Source organism: Dasypus novemcinctus, chromosome 19 (genome assembly GCF_030445035.2).
Source record: "Dasypus novemcinctus isolate mDasNov1 chromosome 19, mDasNov1.1.hap2, whole genome shotgun sequence".
NCBI classification, from domain to species: Eukaryota; Metazoa; Chordata; class Mammalia; order Cingulata; family Dasypodidae; genus Dasypus; species Dasypus novemcinctus.
Genome location: NC_080691.1, coordinates 8,898,687 through 8,918,584, shown reverse-complemented (window position 1 = coordinate 8,918,584; position 19,898 = coordinate 8,898,687). Strand labels below are relative to the sequence as shown.

At 50.7% G+C, this 19,898-nt stretch overlaps 2 protein-coding genes across 2 annotated transcripts in view; both read right to left on the bottom strand.

The window, feature by feature from the left end:
• The window catches only part of LOC139437009 (V-type proton ATPase subunit E 1-like), a 94,835-nt gene extending 80,242 nt beyond the window's left edge, over nucleotides 1–14,593 (bottom strand). The window contains 3 exon segments of the mRNA XM_071210031.1: nucleotides 5,572–5,709; nucleotides 14,076–14,177; nucleotides 14,533–14,593. Of these exon segments, the coding sequence (XP_071066132.1) occupies nucleotides 5,572–5,709; nucleotides 14,076–14,177; nucleotides 14,533–14,593 (301 nt within the window).
• Nucleotides 1–19,898, bottom strand: part of TMEM132D (transmembrane protein 132D) — a 707,326-nt gene that overhangs the window by 198,147 nt on the left and 489,281 nt on the right. The window lies entirely within an intron of this gene.

Here is a 19,898-nt window from a genome sequence, read left to right as displayed (position 1 = left end):
TGGAACTCAGGGGAGAACAGAGGAGTTGGAAAGAGGAGGTCAAATACAATGATATATTTTGGCAAGAGAACTGGAAGATGGGACTATCAGTTGGCTTTTGGAGCGAGAGAAATCAGTACTAAGGAGAACTTCTAGATTTTTGATTTGAGAAACTGGGTGTATCAAGGTTTTATTGAAACGGTGAAACCTTGGGGAAAAAAGGCTTAGGGGAGAAGTAGAGAGTTTACCATGTTGTAGAATTTGGTAGAGACATGGCATACCTAGAATGCTGGTGGGCATGGGACATCTCCTGAAGCCACTGTGGACAATGGGGAATAACAGGACCTGAGAGAGGGCATTTCATTATTTACTCCTAACTAATTAACTTACTGATTTGTTTATTTATCTGAAGCTTTCTTTGGGGACCTGCAATGTACTAATAATTGCTTTATCAGTGTCATAAATCAGGCCCCCAGTTTGGGGGGCCGTGCTGGCTCTGTGCCCCATCCTGGCAAGCTCCTCAGTTAAAGAAAAGCTGGGAGCAAAACAGACCAAGTTCCTGTCCTCCTGGACTTACACTCTAGTTGGGAGGAACAACCACGAAACAGAAAAACAAGTCATATAAATGGAGGGTCAGAAGATGTAGGCACGGGGTTGGCATGAGAAATGGTCAGATTCTGGGTGTACCGTGAAGGAAGAACCACCAGATTCAGTCCAGAGATTGCAAGTGGAGTCTGAGAGCCAAGGATTCTGTAGTTGTATAAGGAAGAGGAAGGATGGAATTTCTGTTGACTGAAATGTGGAAGATTCCAGAAGGAATATGTCTGGAAGGTGAAAATCAGGAATTTGGTTTAGGATGGTCTGAAATGCTCACAAGGCAGCCAAGTGCAGCTAACGAAGCTGAAGTTCAGGGAAGAGTCCCAGGCTGGAGATGAATATTTTGGAATTTCAAGTGAATAGACGATATTTAAAGTTGTGAGAAGGGATGATATCACCACAGGATTCCAAGTGGGTGGAGAAGAATTCTGAAAACGGTTCCCCGGAGCACACAAGTGTTTCCAGGAAGGCAGGAGAGAGAGAACGAGCAGAGGAGCTCCAGAAGGCAGAGCCTGTGAGCGAGGAAGAACACTTCAGGTGCGTGGTGTCCACAGAGGCACCCCTCGCCCTGCCCAGTGCAGAAGGTCAGGCTCGCGCATGGCCATCGACAGCGTGCTGACCACAGATCCGCGGGGCGTGAGGCTGGGAGCTATAATCATAAGGCTCAGTCACAGATTTGGGATCCTAAAATGTTCCCCTGACTGAATGACAAGGGATTGCCTCTAATGGGATTTGGTTTTAGGGAGAAATGCCCAATCCAACTTCCAGGTTCCGAACATCCACAATGAAAAGGCAGCTGAGGACAAGCATGTGAAAAAGACAAAGGGACTTCAGCAACTGGAAGTCAACAATGGGATGTGGCTTCCCAAGAAGAGTCTCAGCAGGCTTGGCTGCTGCTAATGGGGAGATGGTGTCCAAAACGAGCAAGTCAAGCCCAGCTCAACTCTCTTCTTTGTCAGTCCACACCTGGAACACCATTTCCAGCTCCAGGACTCCAAATTAAGTTTGGGACCAAAACTGAGACTGATGGACAATTGAATGTACAAAGGAAGAGAAACTGCCATATCCAAGGGCACGGACCAACACAGGAGTCTCTAGAAATAATGCCCAGCATGGAGAATAGTAATAATTGATAGAATCGAGGGATATTCAGATCTGAAAGAGGGCCTTTGTGGGACCCTGTGCTGCAGACTATTCATAAACTCCTCCCTGGCAGGGAGAACCATGCTGTCCAGCTCTCTTGCGTGTAGGCAGAGTGAGAAGAAGGTGAACCTGGAAGAGACTAGGAAGGTATGCAGGGTTGAGTCCACCTGCAGTGGCCTCATATGCCATGAGGTATTTCTGGTCTCTCTTGTAAGAGCAATAGGAAGCCACCGAGGTGTTTTAAGCAGGAGATACTGACATCATCAAGTTGAATTGCTAAAAGATTAGTATCTGCAGTGTAGAGAGAGAACAGAGTGGAGAGGGATTATGAACAGGTAAGGCATTGGTGACGATTCCGACCAGAGGTGATGACAGGTGGGACTACAAAAGTGGCAGTAGATGAAGTGGAGAAGAGGATGGGTTTGAAAAATAGTTTGGGGAAGGGGACTTGGCCCAATGGATAGGGCATCCGCCTACTACATGGGAGGTCCACAGTTCAAACCCTGGGCCTCCTTGACCCGTGTGCAGCTGGCCCACATGCAGTGCTGATGCTCGCAAGGAGTGCCCTGCCACGCAGGGGTGTCCCCCACGTAGGGGAGCCCCACGCACAAGAGTGTACCCCGTAAGGAGAGCCACCCAACGGAGAGTTGACACAGCAAGATGATGCAACAAAAAGAAACACAGATTCCCGGCGCCACTGATAAGGATAGAAGTGGTCACAGAAGAACACACAGCGAATGGACACAGAGAGCAGACAACTGGGGGCGGGGGTAAATAAATAAATAAATCTTAAAAAGGAAAATAGTTTGGAGGTGAAATCCACAGGACTTGGTACTGGGTGGGATAAAAGGATATGGGAGAGAAGGGTATCAAAGAGGACTTGTGTGGGGAATAAAATAGAAGTGTCATTCAGCAGATAGTGCAATTACAAATTTAATCATTTATCATCTATCTATCTATCTATCTATCTATCTATCTATCTATCTATCTATCTATCTATCTATCTATCTATCTACCTACCTACCTACCTACCTACCATGCCTCTAGCTGTATCATATCCATTTCTCTTCGTATCACATATATCCCTATCTATGTCTTCGCCTGCAGCTACAGATATCTGTGTATATGTATACATATATGGAGGCGGGGCGTGGATTTCCTTAAGAGTTACTGCATGATTCCTGATCTACCTCCAGAGAAGATCAATAAGAGGCACGACAGTTCTCTGGTGGGGCTGTTTTAGAGGAATTTAATCATAATATGGAGAATTCATAGGCTGTTTCACACCATTGCCCCTATTTTTCTAACAAAATGTCAAGAATTCTATTAAATGAAGCCAGGCAATGTGGCATCATCTCATAGATGAGAAAAGCAAGACCCCAAGATAGTAACTTGCTCAAGTCACTACAAGAAGAGGCGCAGGAACACGGACTTGCCTTCTTGGGATTCTCACGATTTTCTCCCACCGCTCAGGAAGCTCCTGAGTCACCTTCTGCTCCTTGGTCATGTGACAGCCCTTCTCCTTCGCCTCCCTCCTGGAAGATGAATTTATCCAGGGCCATTACACGAGGTTCCCTCTGCCGTCCGTCCGTGAGCAGACGGATGATTTTCCTCCCCAGGCGCACAGGGGCGTCCTAAATCAGGTGCCCGGTTCAGAGGGCCAGCGGCGGCGCTGCCCAGCCACCCCCGCCCAGCTCCACACTCAGTGCTGGGATGAAAGCACGCCTGTGGAGGCAACGCTTTCCAGCCACATGACAGCAGCAACTTATTCCCCCCCGGGTGTCTCTTTTTCCACCTAAAAAACGGCCACGATGCCTCCCCTGTCACAGTGCTGAGATGGGTCAGCACGGGTTTTTGTGAAGCACCTGTGCAGTGAGCCAGGCCACCAGGCACAATGGCCAAGCCGTCACTTTGCAGATGGAGTCTCCTCCCAGGAGCCGAACTGGGCATTTCTTACTATTCTCCAGCACAAAGGACATTTCTTGAAGTCAAGATCGGATTTTTCTAGTAATAGAAAGACATGGGTCCTGGGTGCCATCACTTCATCTGGATTCAAAGACTAGAAGGTTACATTTGAATGAAATCCTGTTTCGTATCTCAGAAATGCATTCCACCTTTCCCCCCTTCTTTAAAGACAAATCTGTTACGTACAATACGGGACATGTAACACCTAACACTTGCATTTAGGTAAAAGAATTAACTGGCTAATCGTACATGTTTCCAAAACAGAAATGCAGGATTTATGGACAGAATTAGAGTTCTCAGATCGCTGGGAACAGCTTAGCAAAATCCTTTTCTTAATCATGCCACTGCTTTTCCATATGTCGTCTTATTATACTTGCATAGAACTACACTACACGGTCATGATGACTGGTAGCCTCCATTTCCATTTTAAAATAGTCAGGAAAACAGACCCGCACGGAGCTCACGGCAGCTTCATCTTGTCCTCACACAGCAGTGTGCGGCCGGCCGGGCAGGAGAAAACGAGCCTGTGAAGAGCGCCCTGAACGGCAGCGCCCACGTCCCGCGGGGAGCAGCTCTGACGAGCTCTGCTTGGGCGGTCGCTTGGTGCTCACCAGCCACCTCGGAGGGGCGAGGCCCCCTTCTTCCAATGACGGCTGACATTTCTCATGTTTTTACCGTTAAAAGAGCTTGAACAGCGACTTTTCCAATCTTTTATGAACTAGCCATGGTACTAACTCAATCATCCCATTAGTAGAAAATTCCAAACGGAAAAACAAACAAAATATCTAGCACTTGACAAGAAACCAAAGAGTCACTACTGGGGAGCCAAAGCAAGTTGAATTCATTCTGAAGAACAGTTCTTCAGAAATGTATGATTTGAGAAGTTTGGATTTGAGCTTAAGATGGTCAATTACCCCATTACATATGTGTTAAAATCCCTTTTGGAGAGGAGTTCATGGGATATAAATAAATATATCTCACAGCTTCAGGTCTTGGCTGAAGTCCAACCTTCCACTTTCACTACTACCAGGCATGGACTTCCACTTAGCACGCAACACCAGCGACCGCCGCACATGCGTGCTGCGTCATCAAGGACCTCTGCGCCCTGCGTGTCTGCTACAGGGCACGATTTGTCTTCTACAGGAGCAGCTGCGCCCACCACCAAGGACCAAAGGGAAGGCAGCTCCTTACTTCACATCTATCATTGCAATTTTGAACACTTTTTTTTTAATCAGTTTTTTTTACTGCCCCCTCCCCTTTGTGGCTTGCTTGCTCTCTGTTCTCTGTGTCCATTCACTGTGCTTTCTTCTGTGTCTGTACTTATTTTTATTTCCCCCATCTTGTGGCTTGTGTGTTGTCTGCTCTCTGTGTCCATTCGCTGTGCACTCTTATGTGTTTTTTACTTGTCTCCTTTTTTGTTGCGTTACCTGCTTGCAGGCAGGACGGCGCTCCATGGTGCCTGTGGGCCATCAGCTCTCTGCAGCATGCGGGGCAAGCCTGCCCTCACAAGGAGGCCCCAGGACGTGAACCCAGGGCCTCCCATATAGTAGGCGGGAGCCCAGCTGACTGAGCCGCAGCTGCTTCCCTTGCACACTTCTTACACAGGAAGTGTTTGTGAAGGTTTTTCGATTTGCTTTGTAAACCCCATGCAGAGGCAGCTCCCCACCTCCCCTGAGAACTCCATGCCCTCCTGTTTGTCCTGCACGCCCCCGCTGGGGCGCCCGGGCCACCTGTGTACTCGCCTGCTTCCATCCCGCCTCTCTCCTTCCGAGCAGAAGTCTTCGTGCTCTCCAGACAACTGTGGACTCTGAGGGTGCTGCAGCCACCCCAAGCTACGCCAGGTATGGCGACACCCCCGTTGGCTGCGGGGGCCTGTGGGCAGCGTACCTGGTGGCCGCTTGCAGGTCGGGGCGGTGATGGCCTGCTGGTACTGCCCAACCGAGCAGGACACCTGCAGCGGGTATCCTCCTCTCCCTGATGGTGTGAACTGGTGGTCGCCTGGCACACTTGCTGCCGAGTCTTCTCCTGGCCAGGCAGGATGCCGGTGAAGGACAAGACCAGGCTTTGGGGGAGCCAGCGGAGAGCGGGAGTGCCCAGGGCCAGCCCCAGACTCCGGACGGAGGCCGTGTGGCACGGCGAGGCACCTGGCTCTTGCATTCTGATTCTTGGGAAATGCGGGAATAAGATCCAAAGGACCGGGGGGGGGGGGGGGGGGGGGAAGGAGGGGAGAGGGAGGAGCCAGCGCGGGCAGCAGGGAAAGGGTCTACCGCCCAGAGCAAGGCGAGGAAGAAATGCTTCTGCCTGTGCCTCCTTTCTCCTTGACGGACCCCCAGAGAAATTGGCGTTAAGGACACGTCATCATTTTGCCAGGCTGAGGTGACTGGTAATTCAGTCACACACTGGATAGACGGTTCATTCAAACTGAAAAGATGGAATACGTTTTTTCCTAACTTGTGTACACTGAAAAGTTCTAACTCTCTATTTCCATCCATCGCCCCAAGAGTGAAGGGCTTGTGGAATAGTTACCTAAGATGGACATTTTTTTAAGGATATACCAATTCAGGCTTCAGCATCCATTGCAATTTCCAGTTTTCTTAGCATTTGTCGAGAAAAAACGATTCTTGTTGATAATTTCTGCTTGAAGGAACACTGGAAAAATAGTGAAGTCCTGTACAAGAACACTACTATTTTATGAACATATATTTAAATGGGTGTTAGTGTCATTACTTATTTCTCATTAGAAAGCAGATTTCCGTTTTTAGGTTCTTCATGCATGGTGCTGAACAGGGAGCAGCCTGTGTTCCCACGTAGTGATCTCAGCCATTTATTGGTGTCTTATCCAAGATAAAAGTATTTAAAGGAAAAAGGGACAGCTTTCTGGACTCGCCCATTCGGTCACATACAGCTGAACTTCACAGCTGACAGTTGTCGGGAGAACGACCACAAACGCCTGGCCTGCAGCTCTTGTCTAATGGTCTGGGGGCGGGACACGCCTTACAGAGCAAACCTTCGTCCATGGAACGCCGGCCTCCACCGGCCCAGGAAGGCGCCCCGTGGGACCCATGTCCCCCTCCTCCAGGGGCAGCCACAAGGTCCCCTGGGGACACATTTGAACATGCAAATGTGAATTTGGGACCCGTTCTCCACCGATGTCCGCTGGCCGAGGGAGCGCCTGTTCTCGGCCCCCCGGGGGAAGCCATCCAGCAAAGCTCGCCTGGGGGCCACAGTGAGTGCGGGGGCAGTCGGTGGCCATAGCCACCCAGTTCTCAGGCACGCTCAGAGCCTCGCTCGAGAACACTGGGATGAAGACGTTTCCCCTTGGGGAACTCCTACAAGACACCTTCCCTGCACAGGACTCGGGAAAATGCAGACGCGGGGCCGTGCAGGCCGCGGCAGTCTGCGGGAGGAGAGGCTGGTTCTGGGGGGAGGGTGTGCCCTGAGGGAATTCCAGGGACGTGGGCCGATGCCTTTGCTCGTGGGCCAGAGCCAGCCTTCGGGCCTTGTGGTGCCACACCTGTGGGCAGACTTGGCTTTGCCATTCAATCCCAGGTCTGCCCGTTTCCCTGGTAACTGAGCTTCGACTTCCCTGAGGTGCAGCTCGTCAGATCACACAGTCCTGGAGATGTGCAACGATGTAGCCTGGGCAGGAGCCTCTGCACTCAGGTGGAAGTTTCCAGGCCTCACAGTAACCAGTATGCCCACGTGACTAAGTGATAACTACTGAAACGTACGTAGACATGTTCTATGGGACTTCCAGGGAGGCTTCTTATGGGAGCTGACTCTCCTCTCACAAGGCTTTTTATGCCTTTCTTCTCACCACTAAACATGTAGTTTAGACATGGTGGTTGGAGCTTCAACAGCCCTTTTGGATCACGAGGCAATTTTGAGAATAGAGTCACATAGTAGGGTTCTTGAGGAACATGGAACGGCCATATTAGCCTGAGTGTCTACCTCTGGACGTCTTTTATGTGAGAAGAGGCAGCTGTGGACCAGCATGTGAAAAAGACAAAGGGACTTAGGTACTTGGAAGTCAATGCTGTTGGTTTTTAATTTTTATTGCCATAACATATATATGTATTATGTAATTCTATCACTTTTTAAGCCATTGTATTTTAGTGTTTCTGTTTCATGCAGCCAAATGAACTCAGTCTTACACACTGAACCAACAATTCTAATTCCTGCATAAGTCAGCTTGCACTGGACTTGAAAATGTCCTAACAAATTCACCACTGTCACTTTGTACCTGCCTAACAGGTGAGGTAAGTCTCCACCCACAGAGCACAGCCAGGGTTCCTTACTATTTAACATGTGACAGCTCTTTTTCAGTCTTTTCAACCCCTAAAGGACATTCAAGGAAAGCTTACTTTGTCCTTATTTTCTTGGAAACTGTGTAGAAGCAGAGTATGGACAAAGAGGGGTAAGTACTTCAAATATCTCGTGCAAATATCCCAAAGCATACATTCTTTTTTTGTCATTGTTGTTACTAGTAGCAGCAAGAATATTTACTAAGTGCCAGACCCAGGGCTAAGCATTTTCCCTTCACTATTTCCTTAAATTTTATACCCACCCTCGTTAAGTAGAGACCACCGTTATCCCCATTTTACGCATAAGAAAAGTAAGGCACAGAGAGGCCAAGAAGCTTGCCAAGTCCACACAGCTATAAAGGCTCAGGCCAGAGATCTGAGTTGAGCTCTGTCTAACTGCCTGTACACAATTAGCAGGAAGTTACTGAGTTTCAGCTGGGGCTGGGCACTGCCCCAAGTGTTACAGATACAGCACAGGACTCTACAGTACGTCCCGATGCTCTTGCTGCTTCCACGTAATGATCAGGAACCGTGAAATATGGTAAGAAAAAGTAAATGGGGACGAGGGGGTGCAGTGAGAGAGGATGCCGTGCAGACAGGACGGCAGGGGAGGCCGGAGGGGAGGGCTGCAGAAGCCCAGCTCGAACTCACCCTGGACACAAGCCAGGCGGAGCAGGACTGCTTCTCAAAACGCTGTGGATCCTGATGCTTTCCCAAATTTTGAGCTTGGGTTTAGGTGTCTTCTTTGAGAAAAAATAGAACAAGTTTCACAAATGTAAGAGAAGACCAGGGGCTGGGCGGTTGGCACGTGGCGCAGCTGTGCAGCGGGACTTCTCTGGAAGGTGCTTGCACAGAGGTTGTGGGGTGAGCCTGGCGTTAGAAAACAATTCAAGACACAAGGAAACTTTGGCTCTGAGCAAGCGGCCCCTGAGAACTGGGTGCAAACATGCTCTTCAATCCATTTCCAGCTCTACTTTTTGTACCAGTTTCAAGTCCTTTATAATTAATGAGGTTAACTGAAAGGTTAAGGCCAGCTCTACAGCAAACACGATCTGATGCTGCCCAGAGATACATCACCAGAGAGGCAGATGGTGAAGCCAGGACAAAGCGCGAGGGCTGCCCGGGTGGCGGCAGGATGCGTGGGCAGGCCTCGCGCTTCGAGAGGACCGCGCCTCCGGGAGGGGTCACCGACGAGCGGCATTGCCAGGCAGTGGGCGGAGTTCTCGGACCTGGGGGTCGGCGCAGGTGAAGGCCCAGGCCCCTCCGGCACCTCCCCTCGAAGCCGGGGGACGTTCCCCTTGGAGCAGAAAGTAAATCGTTCCCTGTTCACCAGGGAAAATGCACCCCTTCTCTCGTGACAATACTTTTCTTTTTAATTTTCAGGGACGCCTTCCCTCAGGGAGATCAAACTTTATATCATAACCGGATTGGGTAGAGGGGCTCTTCTCGACCTCCAGAAACTGAGGCATGGATAAGGAAAGGTTGTGTCTACATGAAAGCTGGGGTGAGCAAACTGCCTGCAAGCTGTATTTTTTTTTCCACGAGGCTTGCAAGCTAAGAGTGGTTTTTACTTTTACAAGCTGTTGAAAAAATCAAAAGAAGCATAACATTTTGGACCATGTGAAAATTATCAGAAATTAAAATTTCAGTGTCCTTAAGTAGTTTCATTAGACTTTTCACGTTGTCAAGCCACAAGGGCAGGGGTGAGTTGTTCAAACACACTGAGTGGTCTGTAAAACCAACTCTTTAGTACTGGCCCTTCCACGGAAGAGGTTTGCCAGCCCCTGCTTTAGGCTCCTTTAGGCTGATGCTCCTTTTCTTTAGTAAATATTGATATTTATCACATAGTAACACTTTACTGCCCTGAAATAAGAGCACAATTACTACAACTTACCAACACACACACTTAGAAATGAATACAGTGTCCTTACTGAAGTCTAAAGGAGAAATAAAAGGACATCATTTATAATCAACACGCATTTTGCCATGTAAATTCCTGGACAGGGACTGGACTGTGTGTGGCGATGGTGCGGTGGGACACGCGCACCCACGTGAAGCAAGGGTGTGAAGCAGGTGACGAGACGCCACGGCTGCCGCGGGGCCCGCGTTCGCACCCCACTGCCAGCGCTATCGCCACGTGGCTCCCCGAGGGACGGCCTGGCAGGCGCTGGTGCTTTTGATGGGGCAGCACAGCTGCGGCTGAACTGCGGCCTTTCAGGGGAGGGAAGAGACCCCGGGCCCTCTCTTGACCACCTCTGGTCTCCGGCCAGTACAGCCCAGGGCTGAACCCAACCGCAGCCAGAGGCCGGGGCAGCTGCCAGCCGCGCTCCACAAAGGAGACTCGGGCATGCGGTGCAGGGTGGAGGTGACTGGAGAGCGGCCTGCAGGGCGACCCCAGACCAGGAAGAGCAGGGCTCTGCACACGGACCCCGAGCCCAAGCGCAGGGCTGTGCACTCCCAGGCACACGGGTACTTAAACACAAACATAAAGCGACTGAAGTACATTAAAAACCACTCCTCACTCCACCAGCCGTGTGGCAAGCTCAGCGGCCCAGGGTGCCAGCAGGTGCATGCCGGGGTTGGGTGCTCGGATTCTGGAACATTTCAAGCCTCTCTGGAAGTCCGGGCAGAGCCCCTGGTCTGGAGCCTCAGGCCTGAGCCCTCCCTGCCCTTGGGCTCCGGCCCCAGCTCCTGGGTCCTGCGGCTCCTCCTAGCAGACATGGCCCGCCTGTCCATTTCCCCAGCCCCACCGTCGTCACCCCAGGCCTGGGCCGTCCAAGTCGCCCCCAAAGTGTCTTCCTAGTTCCACGGTGACCGCACTCAGCGTGATCATGCGAAAATAGATCATGACTCAGACTGGACCTAAACCCATGAACTGGAGGACGCATGCAGGAAGCACGGCCTGGGCAGCGGCCCGCAGGAGGCCTCCTGCTCCAGTACCTTTCTTTTTTCAAAGATTTATTTTTTATTTATTCCCCCCACCCCAGTTGTCAGCTCTCTGTGTCCATTCACTGTGTGTTCTTCTGTGACCGCTTCTATCCTTATCAGCAGCACCGGGAATCTGTGTTTCCCTTTGTTGCGTCATCTTGCTGTGTCAGCTCTCCGTGTGTGCGGTGCCATTCCTGGGCAGGCTGCACTTCCTTTCGCGCTGGGCGGCTCTCCTTACGGGGCACACTCCTTGCGCGTGGGGCTCCCCTACGCGGGGACACCCTGCGTGGCACGGCACTCCTTGCGTGCATCAGCACTACGCATGGGCCAGCTCCACACGGGTTAAGGAGGCCTGGGGTTTGAACTGCGGACCTCCCATGTGGTAGACGGACGCCCTATCCACTGGGCCAAGTCCGCTTCCCTCTGTTACCTTTCTTCACGCTCTGCCAGCTCCGAGTGGACAGGCCTGGGAGGCCAGGGCCCTCTGCTCCGTCTTCCTTGGAGCTCAGGAAGTGCCTGCGGAAGGGCCTGTGCTTCTCTAGCACCCACAAAATGGTTATGGTGGCAGCATTTGTTCAGACAGCAGTGGGTTGTTCAAGGGCAGGGCCGCGACAACCGCGGGACAGCCAACCACAGCCACGGCGCCCTGTGCTAGCAGTGGGCCTGGCCTCCGCCCGCCTCCAGGCTCTGGCGACTGCTCCGTCTAGAGGCCCCTGGGGAGGACAGCTCACCAGGGAGCAGCAAAGGGGCTGATGGGGAAAGGCAGTGGCTCTGTGCACCATCAGGAAGTCATTTTCTCTCCACAAGTGTTCTCTGTTTTGTGTGTCCCTGAGTGCGCCTCCTCGCATTTGCGTTTTCCTGGGATCTCCTCTGCATACTGAAGAGCTCGCCGGCCCACACATGGCGTTCTCCCGTGGGAAGCCGGCAGAGTGGACTGGTTCTGAGCGCACATTCTGGAGCCTAATTCCAGCTCGCCTTCCTAGCCTGCTAGCTGGGGCCTTTCTTCAAGCTCTCCATCCATGCTCTTATGCCCTCAGCCATCTGTGAAATGGGGTACGAGCAGTGCCCACTGACCTGTGCGGGAATTAAATGAGTGCGTGTGCATACATACATACACACATACTCACTTAATTCATTAATTAGAGCTGTACCTGCAGAATTTTGCACAATCACTAATTATTGCGGATACCATTTAGGGAAGCAATGGCTACTCAACAAACACAAAAGCAAGAATGTGCCTTTGAGAAGAGGTTTGTCTCAAGAGCCATTGCAGCATCTCAATTTGCACTTGGTTGAGAGGGTATAAAAATGAAAGCAGCAGTGTGCTATGCAGTGTGACTGAATTTTCAAAAAGCCTGAGTTAAACAACAGAGGGTAGCTGGCATATTAATTAACAAGCTGACACAGGAAGAGAATACCATGAGAAGTCACATAAAAAGAAGCTGCTTTTATGCTAAAAATAAAAACAGATTGCACTGCTGGAGCCGGGGCCGAATTTTGTCTGGGACTTGGGCCCCGGCTCGAGCCCCCCTGCCCTGGGTGTGGGCCTGGCTCAGGCCTGGGCCACCCTCAGAGTGTGGGGGGGACACGGCTGGCACTGCTGCCCCCCAGCAGTCAGGCCGTCCCGCAGGGCCAGGCTGCCCCTCCACGGCCCTGCCCGGGCAGCCGAAAGTGCTGAGGCTGGGCGAGCAGAAGTGACCGGGGCGAGGTGTGGCTCCACTGGGCCGTCCTGCAGGGCCAGGCTGCCCCTCCACGGCCCTGCCCGGGCAGCCGAAGTGCTGGGGCTGGGTGAATGGAAGTGACCGGGGCGAGGCTGGCGGCAGTGGGCCTGGGAGGTAACATCTGTGTGGACGGGAGGGCGGCTGGCAAGGAGGCCATGTCCCCAGCGGTCGGGGTGAGGGAGGATGTGGGCGATGAGAATGAAGGCCATTTTCTTTAAGGGGAGGAATGAATTAGAGTCAGTGAAACGGACCGCACAAGAGGCTTGAGTAGCGGAATCACACGGTTATACAAACGCGGACCTGTTTTTTCTGTTAGGTTAATGGAAATGGAATACCACTATTTCTTTCAGGAGAGAGGCCTTCACCGTGAGACATGAGAAGACACCAGTCAGATAAGGAGGAGAGGCTTTTTCCTGACTACTGTCTTATTATTCCAAGAACCACAAAAAAGGAGGACTCGGCGCTCAACGAGCAGGCGGAGGGCCTGGAGAAGAGCACGCTGCACAGCAAGCACCCTGGCTGGCTGGCTGCCCAAGGGACGCCCCGACTCTTGCCGATGGGAAAAAGGCCCTGGGGGGGGGGGAAGAACAGTGAGCCTGGAGGGGTGCCTGGGGCCCCGCGTCTGCTCTGGAGAGGGGCTGGAGGCGGGGGTCAGGTGGGGCCCAGGGAACAAGGCCACGCGAGGAGGGGCTCAGGGGAGGCCCCGAGGGAACTGGGAGCCCAGGTCCTCCCAAGCATCTGGGGGGCTCCTGCCTCGTGGGGCCCCGCTCTCGCCTCTGACCTCACAGCCTGCAAGGAAAGCCTCGGGGCGACAAGGCAGGCTCCCGGAGGAGGCGGCCCGGGGAGGCTTTGAAGGGAGAGCGAGGCCCGCATCTGAACTTCCGGCAGGGTCCTGCGTGAGGACGTCTCCAGGGGCCCTTCTGGATGGCGCGGCCCCCCTGGCTCTCGGTGTGCTGGACAGCTGTCCTCTGCCGGGGGTCTCGGGGCGGGGCTGGGCGGACGTGTGCACGCGCTTCCTTCGCGGTGAAGGCCAACGGCGGCGCGGCGGCACTCGTCACGGGTACTGCCCAGGACGGCGGACGGCGCTCCTGAGGCTTACGTGAAGTGCTCAATTCGGACAACCAACACTCGGGAGTCAAGGCTGTGACACCAGAGCCAGCCGGGGCCGCGTCGGGAGCCCTGCCCGGGAGGGGTGTGCTTCAAACCCCCCCACCTCCGTTTCCCACGTTCACGTAAGAACTGCCATTACAAACCCGGCCACCTGCCCGCCGGGAGTGAAAACAATGTTCGCTTTTCTAAAAAAATTAAGTGCACTTGATAATATGCTTTGCTTTAAGGGACTAGCGGCACGGCCTTCAAGGTGATGACGCATGCATCAGTATCATTTTCTCTGAATCCTGGTATCTGCTCAAAGGCGCTCATTTCAGCCAAGACTCACGCAGTGAGAAGGGGTTGAGGAGCCTTGAAACGGGGGCTCCCTCCCGACCAAAGACGACCCAGCTCTTCTTGGAGACCCGCAAAGCGCTTTCCACAGCGGACACTGCCGCACAGTGACATACACGGTTACGGGATTAATGTTAGCGCACAGTTAATGGCCCTTCCCTCGGAAATTTCTTCCCCAAGGGCAGTAACACACTGACCTAAAAGACAGTAAGACATGATTTTTTTAGCATAAGAAAATGTAATAAAACTAAAAAATGTATGCCTAGGCCCCAAATTCGTACATTTCCGAATACATCCAAAACTTCCCTTTCTGTATAGAAAAATGTATGACTAGATTAAAAAAGGGAAAAAGCTTTCAAGGCTTGGACTCCAGGAACAAACGCAAAATATGGAAGAAAGGAAGTATCTTTTGGAAAATTAGCTTTGCATGTGAATGCTTAACTGCACCTCACCTGAAAGCTTTCCTGCAGATGAAATCATCTGTATCCCAAAGAGTCTGGGGCCAGCAGCCATGCGCTAAACCCATCTCAAATCCTCAATAATGGTATAAAAGTGGCAAAACGGCTGTGACTTTCAGCATTATTTTTGAAATCTCTAGTTCGACCTATTTTAAAGTAATTTGAGTGGGTATTTTATTATGGGTACTTTAGAAGGAAAAACCAAACAGGCATGCTTCTTTCCCCTTGGATATAATTAAGGGAGAGGAAAGCTTTCCCTGACATAAAAGATCAACGACTTTGACTACATAAAATATAGACAAACAAGAAAAAGCATCTACAGGCCAAAAAATACCACCTGTAAAATTAGAAGGCAAGTGGTAAATTGGCAAGAATAGTTGCAATGTATCAATCAAAAGGTTAGTATTACTAATATATAAAGATTATATCAAAGTGGTAAGAAAAAATGGAATTCCCAGTAGGAAATGAAAATGGGCTAAGAACAAATGTTTAATAAGGAACTAAAAATGTCATCAATCAAGGGAAAATTAAAACAATACAGATACCCATTTTTAAATTTTAGCATTCTATTGGTGAAGTTGCAAGGGAATGGGTATCATTATACACAGCAGGTGGAATTATCAGTTTAGACATTGTGCAATTTGGTTAGCAATACCAAAATTTAATACAATATTGCATATGTTTTGATTCAGAAAATTTACTTTTATAAGTTGATCTTAAAAAATCATAGGGAAGCTGACTTGGCCCAATGGATAGGGCGTCCGCCTACCACATGGGAGGTCCATGGTTCAAACCCTGGGTCTCCCTGACCCGTGTGGAGTTGGCCCATGTGCAGTGCTGATGCGCACAAGGAGTGCCGTGCCACGCAGGGGTGTCCCCTGCGTAGGGGAACCCCACGTGCAAGGAGTGCACCCCATAAGGAGAGCCGCCCAGCGCAAAAGACAGTGCAGCCTGCCAAGAATGGCACCACACACACAGAGAGCTTGACACAACAAGATGACGCAACAAAAAGAAACACAGATTCCCAGTGCCGCTGATAAGGAAAGAAGCGGTCACAGAAGAACACACAGTGAATGGACACAGAGAGCAGACAACTGGAGGCTGGGGTGGTGAGCGAAGGGGAGAGAAATAAATAAAAAATAAATCTTAAAAAAAAAAATCAATCATAGTGTATGTGAAGATATACAAGAATATGAGCCACTAGGATATTTTAATAGTAGAAAATCTCTTAAAAGGTTTTAGTCCATGTGGTGGTACCGCGGGGCTGTATGGGGAACGTCTTCTTGGGCCTAAAACTAGGATTCACCTTTTCTTCCCATTTTCCTTTCATGCCCAGTTCACCAGAATGTCCTATCATCTCACCATAAAACATATCCTAAAACTACTCACCTCTGTCCTTTTCCACTGCTGGGGCAGTGTCTCCTCTGAGACACATTCCTTCCTTCTTCCACCGTAATACAATCTAGCCGGCCACCTGGAATGATGTGGCCTTTCCCAGCCCCCGTGCTGCTAGACAAGGCCACTGGCTGAGTCCCCGGCCAGTGGGAAGGTGGGGAGGGGGTGTGCTCAGCTGAGGGCCAGGCCCCCTTTTCCTACACCTGCTCCATGCAAGGCAGACTGGGTCACAAGTGATTTGGGCCCAGGGCAAGAGACCAGTAACTGGGCCTCACCCAGCAAAAGACAGAAGGAGGCTGTGTCCTAAGCCCTGGCCACCTCCTAAGCCCCAGCTTGTAAGTCCAGGTTGCTCGCCTTCAGACAGGTAAGTTAGAGCCAAGTAAATGCCAAGCCTTTGAGATCAGGGTTCTTGGGTCTTTATCACAGCAGCCAAAATACAGTCTCCTCCCTCTCCCAGATGCTTTTCTGGACCTTCCTAGATCCACTCTCAACATCCAATCACAGTGACCTGAAAACATTAGGCCCCGCCTTCCCAAGGCTTCCATTCTGTCCAGAAGTCCAGCTCTGTGCACTGGCTACCCAGCCCCCGGGACGCTGGCCGGAACCCCCTGCCTTCTCTCCCTCATCCTGGTCCAGCGGGGCTGACTTCCTTCTGTGTCTCTCACAGCTCAGGGATTTGCAACAGAAATGAGAACGTAAATAGATGCATAAATACCTGATTTCTTTCAAATACCTTTCAATGAACACGTTATGTGCAAAAACAAAGTAAAAAAATTAAATGAAATGACAAAAGCTCTGTTTCATGAAGGTAAAACTCCCCCTGCTACAAAGGACAGCGGTCAAGTCCAAGGTGAAATGAAGCCACGTTCCACGGAATCATTACCAAAGCCTCTGAAGGGGAGTTAGGACTCTGAAGATTTCACCATCAGTTGCAGAGAAGCTGCTCAGAAAGAACTGCTAAAACTCATCAGACCAAAAATACTTGAATCCAGTTAACTCATTGGGGTTCAGGAAGCGCTGGTTAGCATCTCCACACCGCCTGGCACTGTTCTTACACTGTGCTTGTGGCCAGCGCACAAAGTCTTTCCTGAAGAATCCACAGTCTCATTGCCAGGGTATTGGTCAAGCTTTGAGTTCAGTAATTAAGTCATCATAATAACAGCTAATATTTATTGTGTGCTTGCTCTAGGGTGGGCCCCTTCTCAGTACTGTTATTATTTTATCCTTAGAAAAGTCTTATGAGTAGGTATTTTTTCTTTCCCTCTGTACAGATGAGGAAACTGAGGCACAGTGAAATTAAGTATGGTTGTATAGCTAGTAAGTGGAGACAATGATTCGGCCATGTTATTCTCTTTCCCAGGAGGCTTATAAAGACCAATATAGAATGGAAAACACTCAGGTGCCAAGGCAAATGACTTCTCTGAGCCTCAGTTTCATCACGTGGAAAAGAAGGGGAATTTTTGCAAATACTGCTCACTGAGAAGCAATATCTCTTCTATGCCTTGTTTGGTCTTCTGCATTTCTTACTTCTTCTGGTCTGCAAAATATGGATATAATGGCTGGTATTCTAGCATCCATGTTTGACCAGGAGGTAATCTTGAGCATGGAAGCCATGCATTTGACTGCTGAAGTAGAAACAAACATGAAGCCTGGGTTTCTGATGAGAGGGAACCCATACCAGCCCTAGACTGCCAAATTTAGGAGTCCTCTTACATGAAAGAAGAAATACTTTAAAAAAACTTAAGCCACTCTTTGGGGTGGGGCTGATGCTTTGAGCCCTATAAAATTCCTAACTGGTTAGAAGGATCAGCTAGATCTTAGCTGAGATCTTTCTAGCTCTATCGAGCGAGAAGGATGACGTGAGATGCGAAGGATGTCCAACATGGGTGGAGACCAGAGGGAGGAGCTCTTGTGAGGCTGAAGAGCAGCGGGTCTGGGATGGGCAAGGTGGGGAAGTGCTAAGTGCATGGGCAGGAGGGCCCTGGTCTCGTCCCCCAACTAAAGAGCCCCCAGAGGCCAGGCGGGGACACCACCGCCACATGTGAAATCAGAGCCCAGGCGGGGACACCACCGCCACATGTGAAATCAGAGCCCAGGCGGGGACACCACCGCCACATGTGAAATCAGAGCCAAGGCGGGGACACCACCGCCACATGTGAAATCAGAGCCCAGGCGGGGACACCACCGCCACATGTGAAATCAGAGTGCAGGGAGGCTTGGTGCTTTAAAATAGAAGACATAGTTCAGAAGAGTCCTTGCCAGTTAACTAGGCACACTTCCACCCTCACTGCCTGGCCACCAGGCAGCTGCCGTGTTCTTCCTCCCTGGCAGGCTGAGTTCCTAAGCTCCTTCAGCCCATGGGACAATGCTTGCCAGCACTTTCTGTTCAATTTCTTTGTCTTTATTTTTTAATGTTACATTAAAAAAATATAAGATCCCCATATACACCCCCACCCCCCTCACCCCACTCCTCCCATAACCACAACCTCCTCCATTGTCATGGGACATTCATTGCACTTGGTGAATACATCTTGAGCACCGCTGCACCACATGGTCAATGGTCCACATTATAGTTTACGCTCTCCTCCAGTCCACCCAGTGGGCCATGGGAGGACATACAATACCCAGTTACTGTCCCTGCAGTACCACCCAGGACAATTCCTAGTCCTGAAAATGCCCCCACATCACATCTCTTCTTCCCACTCCCCACCCTCAGCAGCTACCATGGCCACTTTCTCCATCTCAATGCCACATTACTTCCATTACTAATCACATTAGTTCCAGAATAGAATATCAGTAAGTTCACTCTAATCCATACTCTATTCCTCCATTCTGTGGACCCTGGGATGGTTATGTCCATTCCACCTATGTATCGAGAGGGTGCTTTGATTCCACTTGGATGATGGATGCAATTCTCCTGTTTGCAGTTGTAGGCACTCTTGGATCCCTGGTATGGTGGTTGACCTTCTTCACCTCCCTGTTAGCTGGCTGGGGTAAGTCCAATAAACCAGAGGGTAGGAGTTGCAAGTCTGTTGAGGCTCAGGGCCTGGCTATCACATGGACAGTCCAGAGATTCAGGTCCCCTGAGTATACACTAAACCCCAGCACCAACCACAGGTCCGGTAAAAGTGGCAGGAGAGGCTTGTGAACAAAGATCACATCTGAGTCCAACTCCATCACACTCAGGAACACAAACTCCAAAGTAGGGCCAACTGACATGGCACTGAAGTCCATCTGCCATGACCATAGAACCTGTGGGTCTCTGTAGCCCTCAGAAAAACTAATACCTAGGGTTGTATCTACTTTAGCTATCTCTGGAACTCTGCTGAGGTGTACATAAGGGTGACCCCTCTGGTGACCTCCCGGCTCTTTTTTGGAGACTCATAGCCATATAAACTCATTTGTCCTTTCCATTTCCCCCTTTTATTCAAGGTCAAAAAGCATTTTTAACTACTGATACTACATGTAGGCTGAGATGTTCTGCTGGTCTGAGTTGACCCTTTTATTCGAGGTCATTCTCCTGCCACATCATCAGCTGGTACTTGGTAGGAATCCCTCGGCGCCAGGGAGGCTCATCCCTGGGAGTCATGTCCCACACTGGGGGGAAGGCAGTGCATTTACATGCTGAGTTTGGCTTCGAGACTGGCCACATTTGAGCAACATGGAGGCTCTCAGGAGGTAACTCTTAGGCACCCTGCAGCTCTAGACCTAGTTCTTATTTCAGACACACAGGCTCACAGGCATAGTCATTAGCATCAAGGGCTCATTGTTGGACCATCCTTCCGCCAGCACTTTCTAATGGACAGTCTGGAGGCACCTGGGGCCTCCTCTTCACCGGGGTAAGAAGTGAGCAACAGTTGCCACCTGCATACACCACAGCACACGCCTGAGCATGTGCAGGTGGAGTCGCATTCTAGAGAAGGACTCCTCGGCGGGCTTCTTGCAATGTTCTGGCAAGAGCAGGG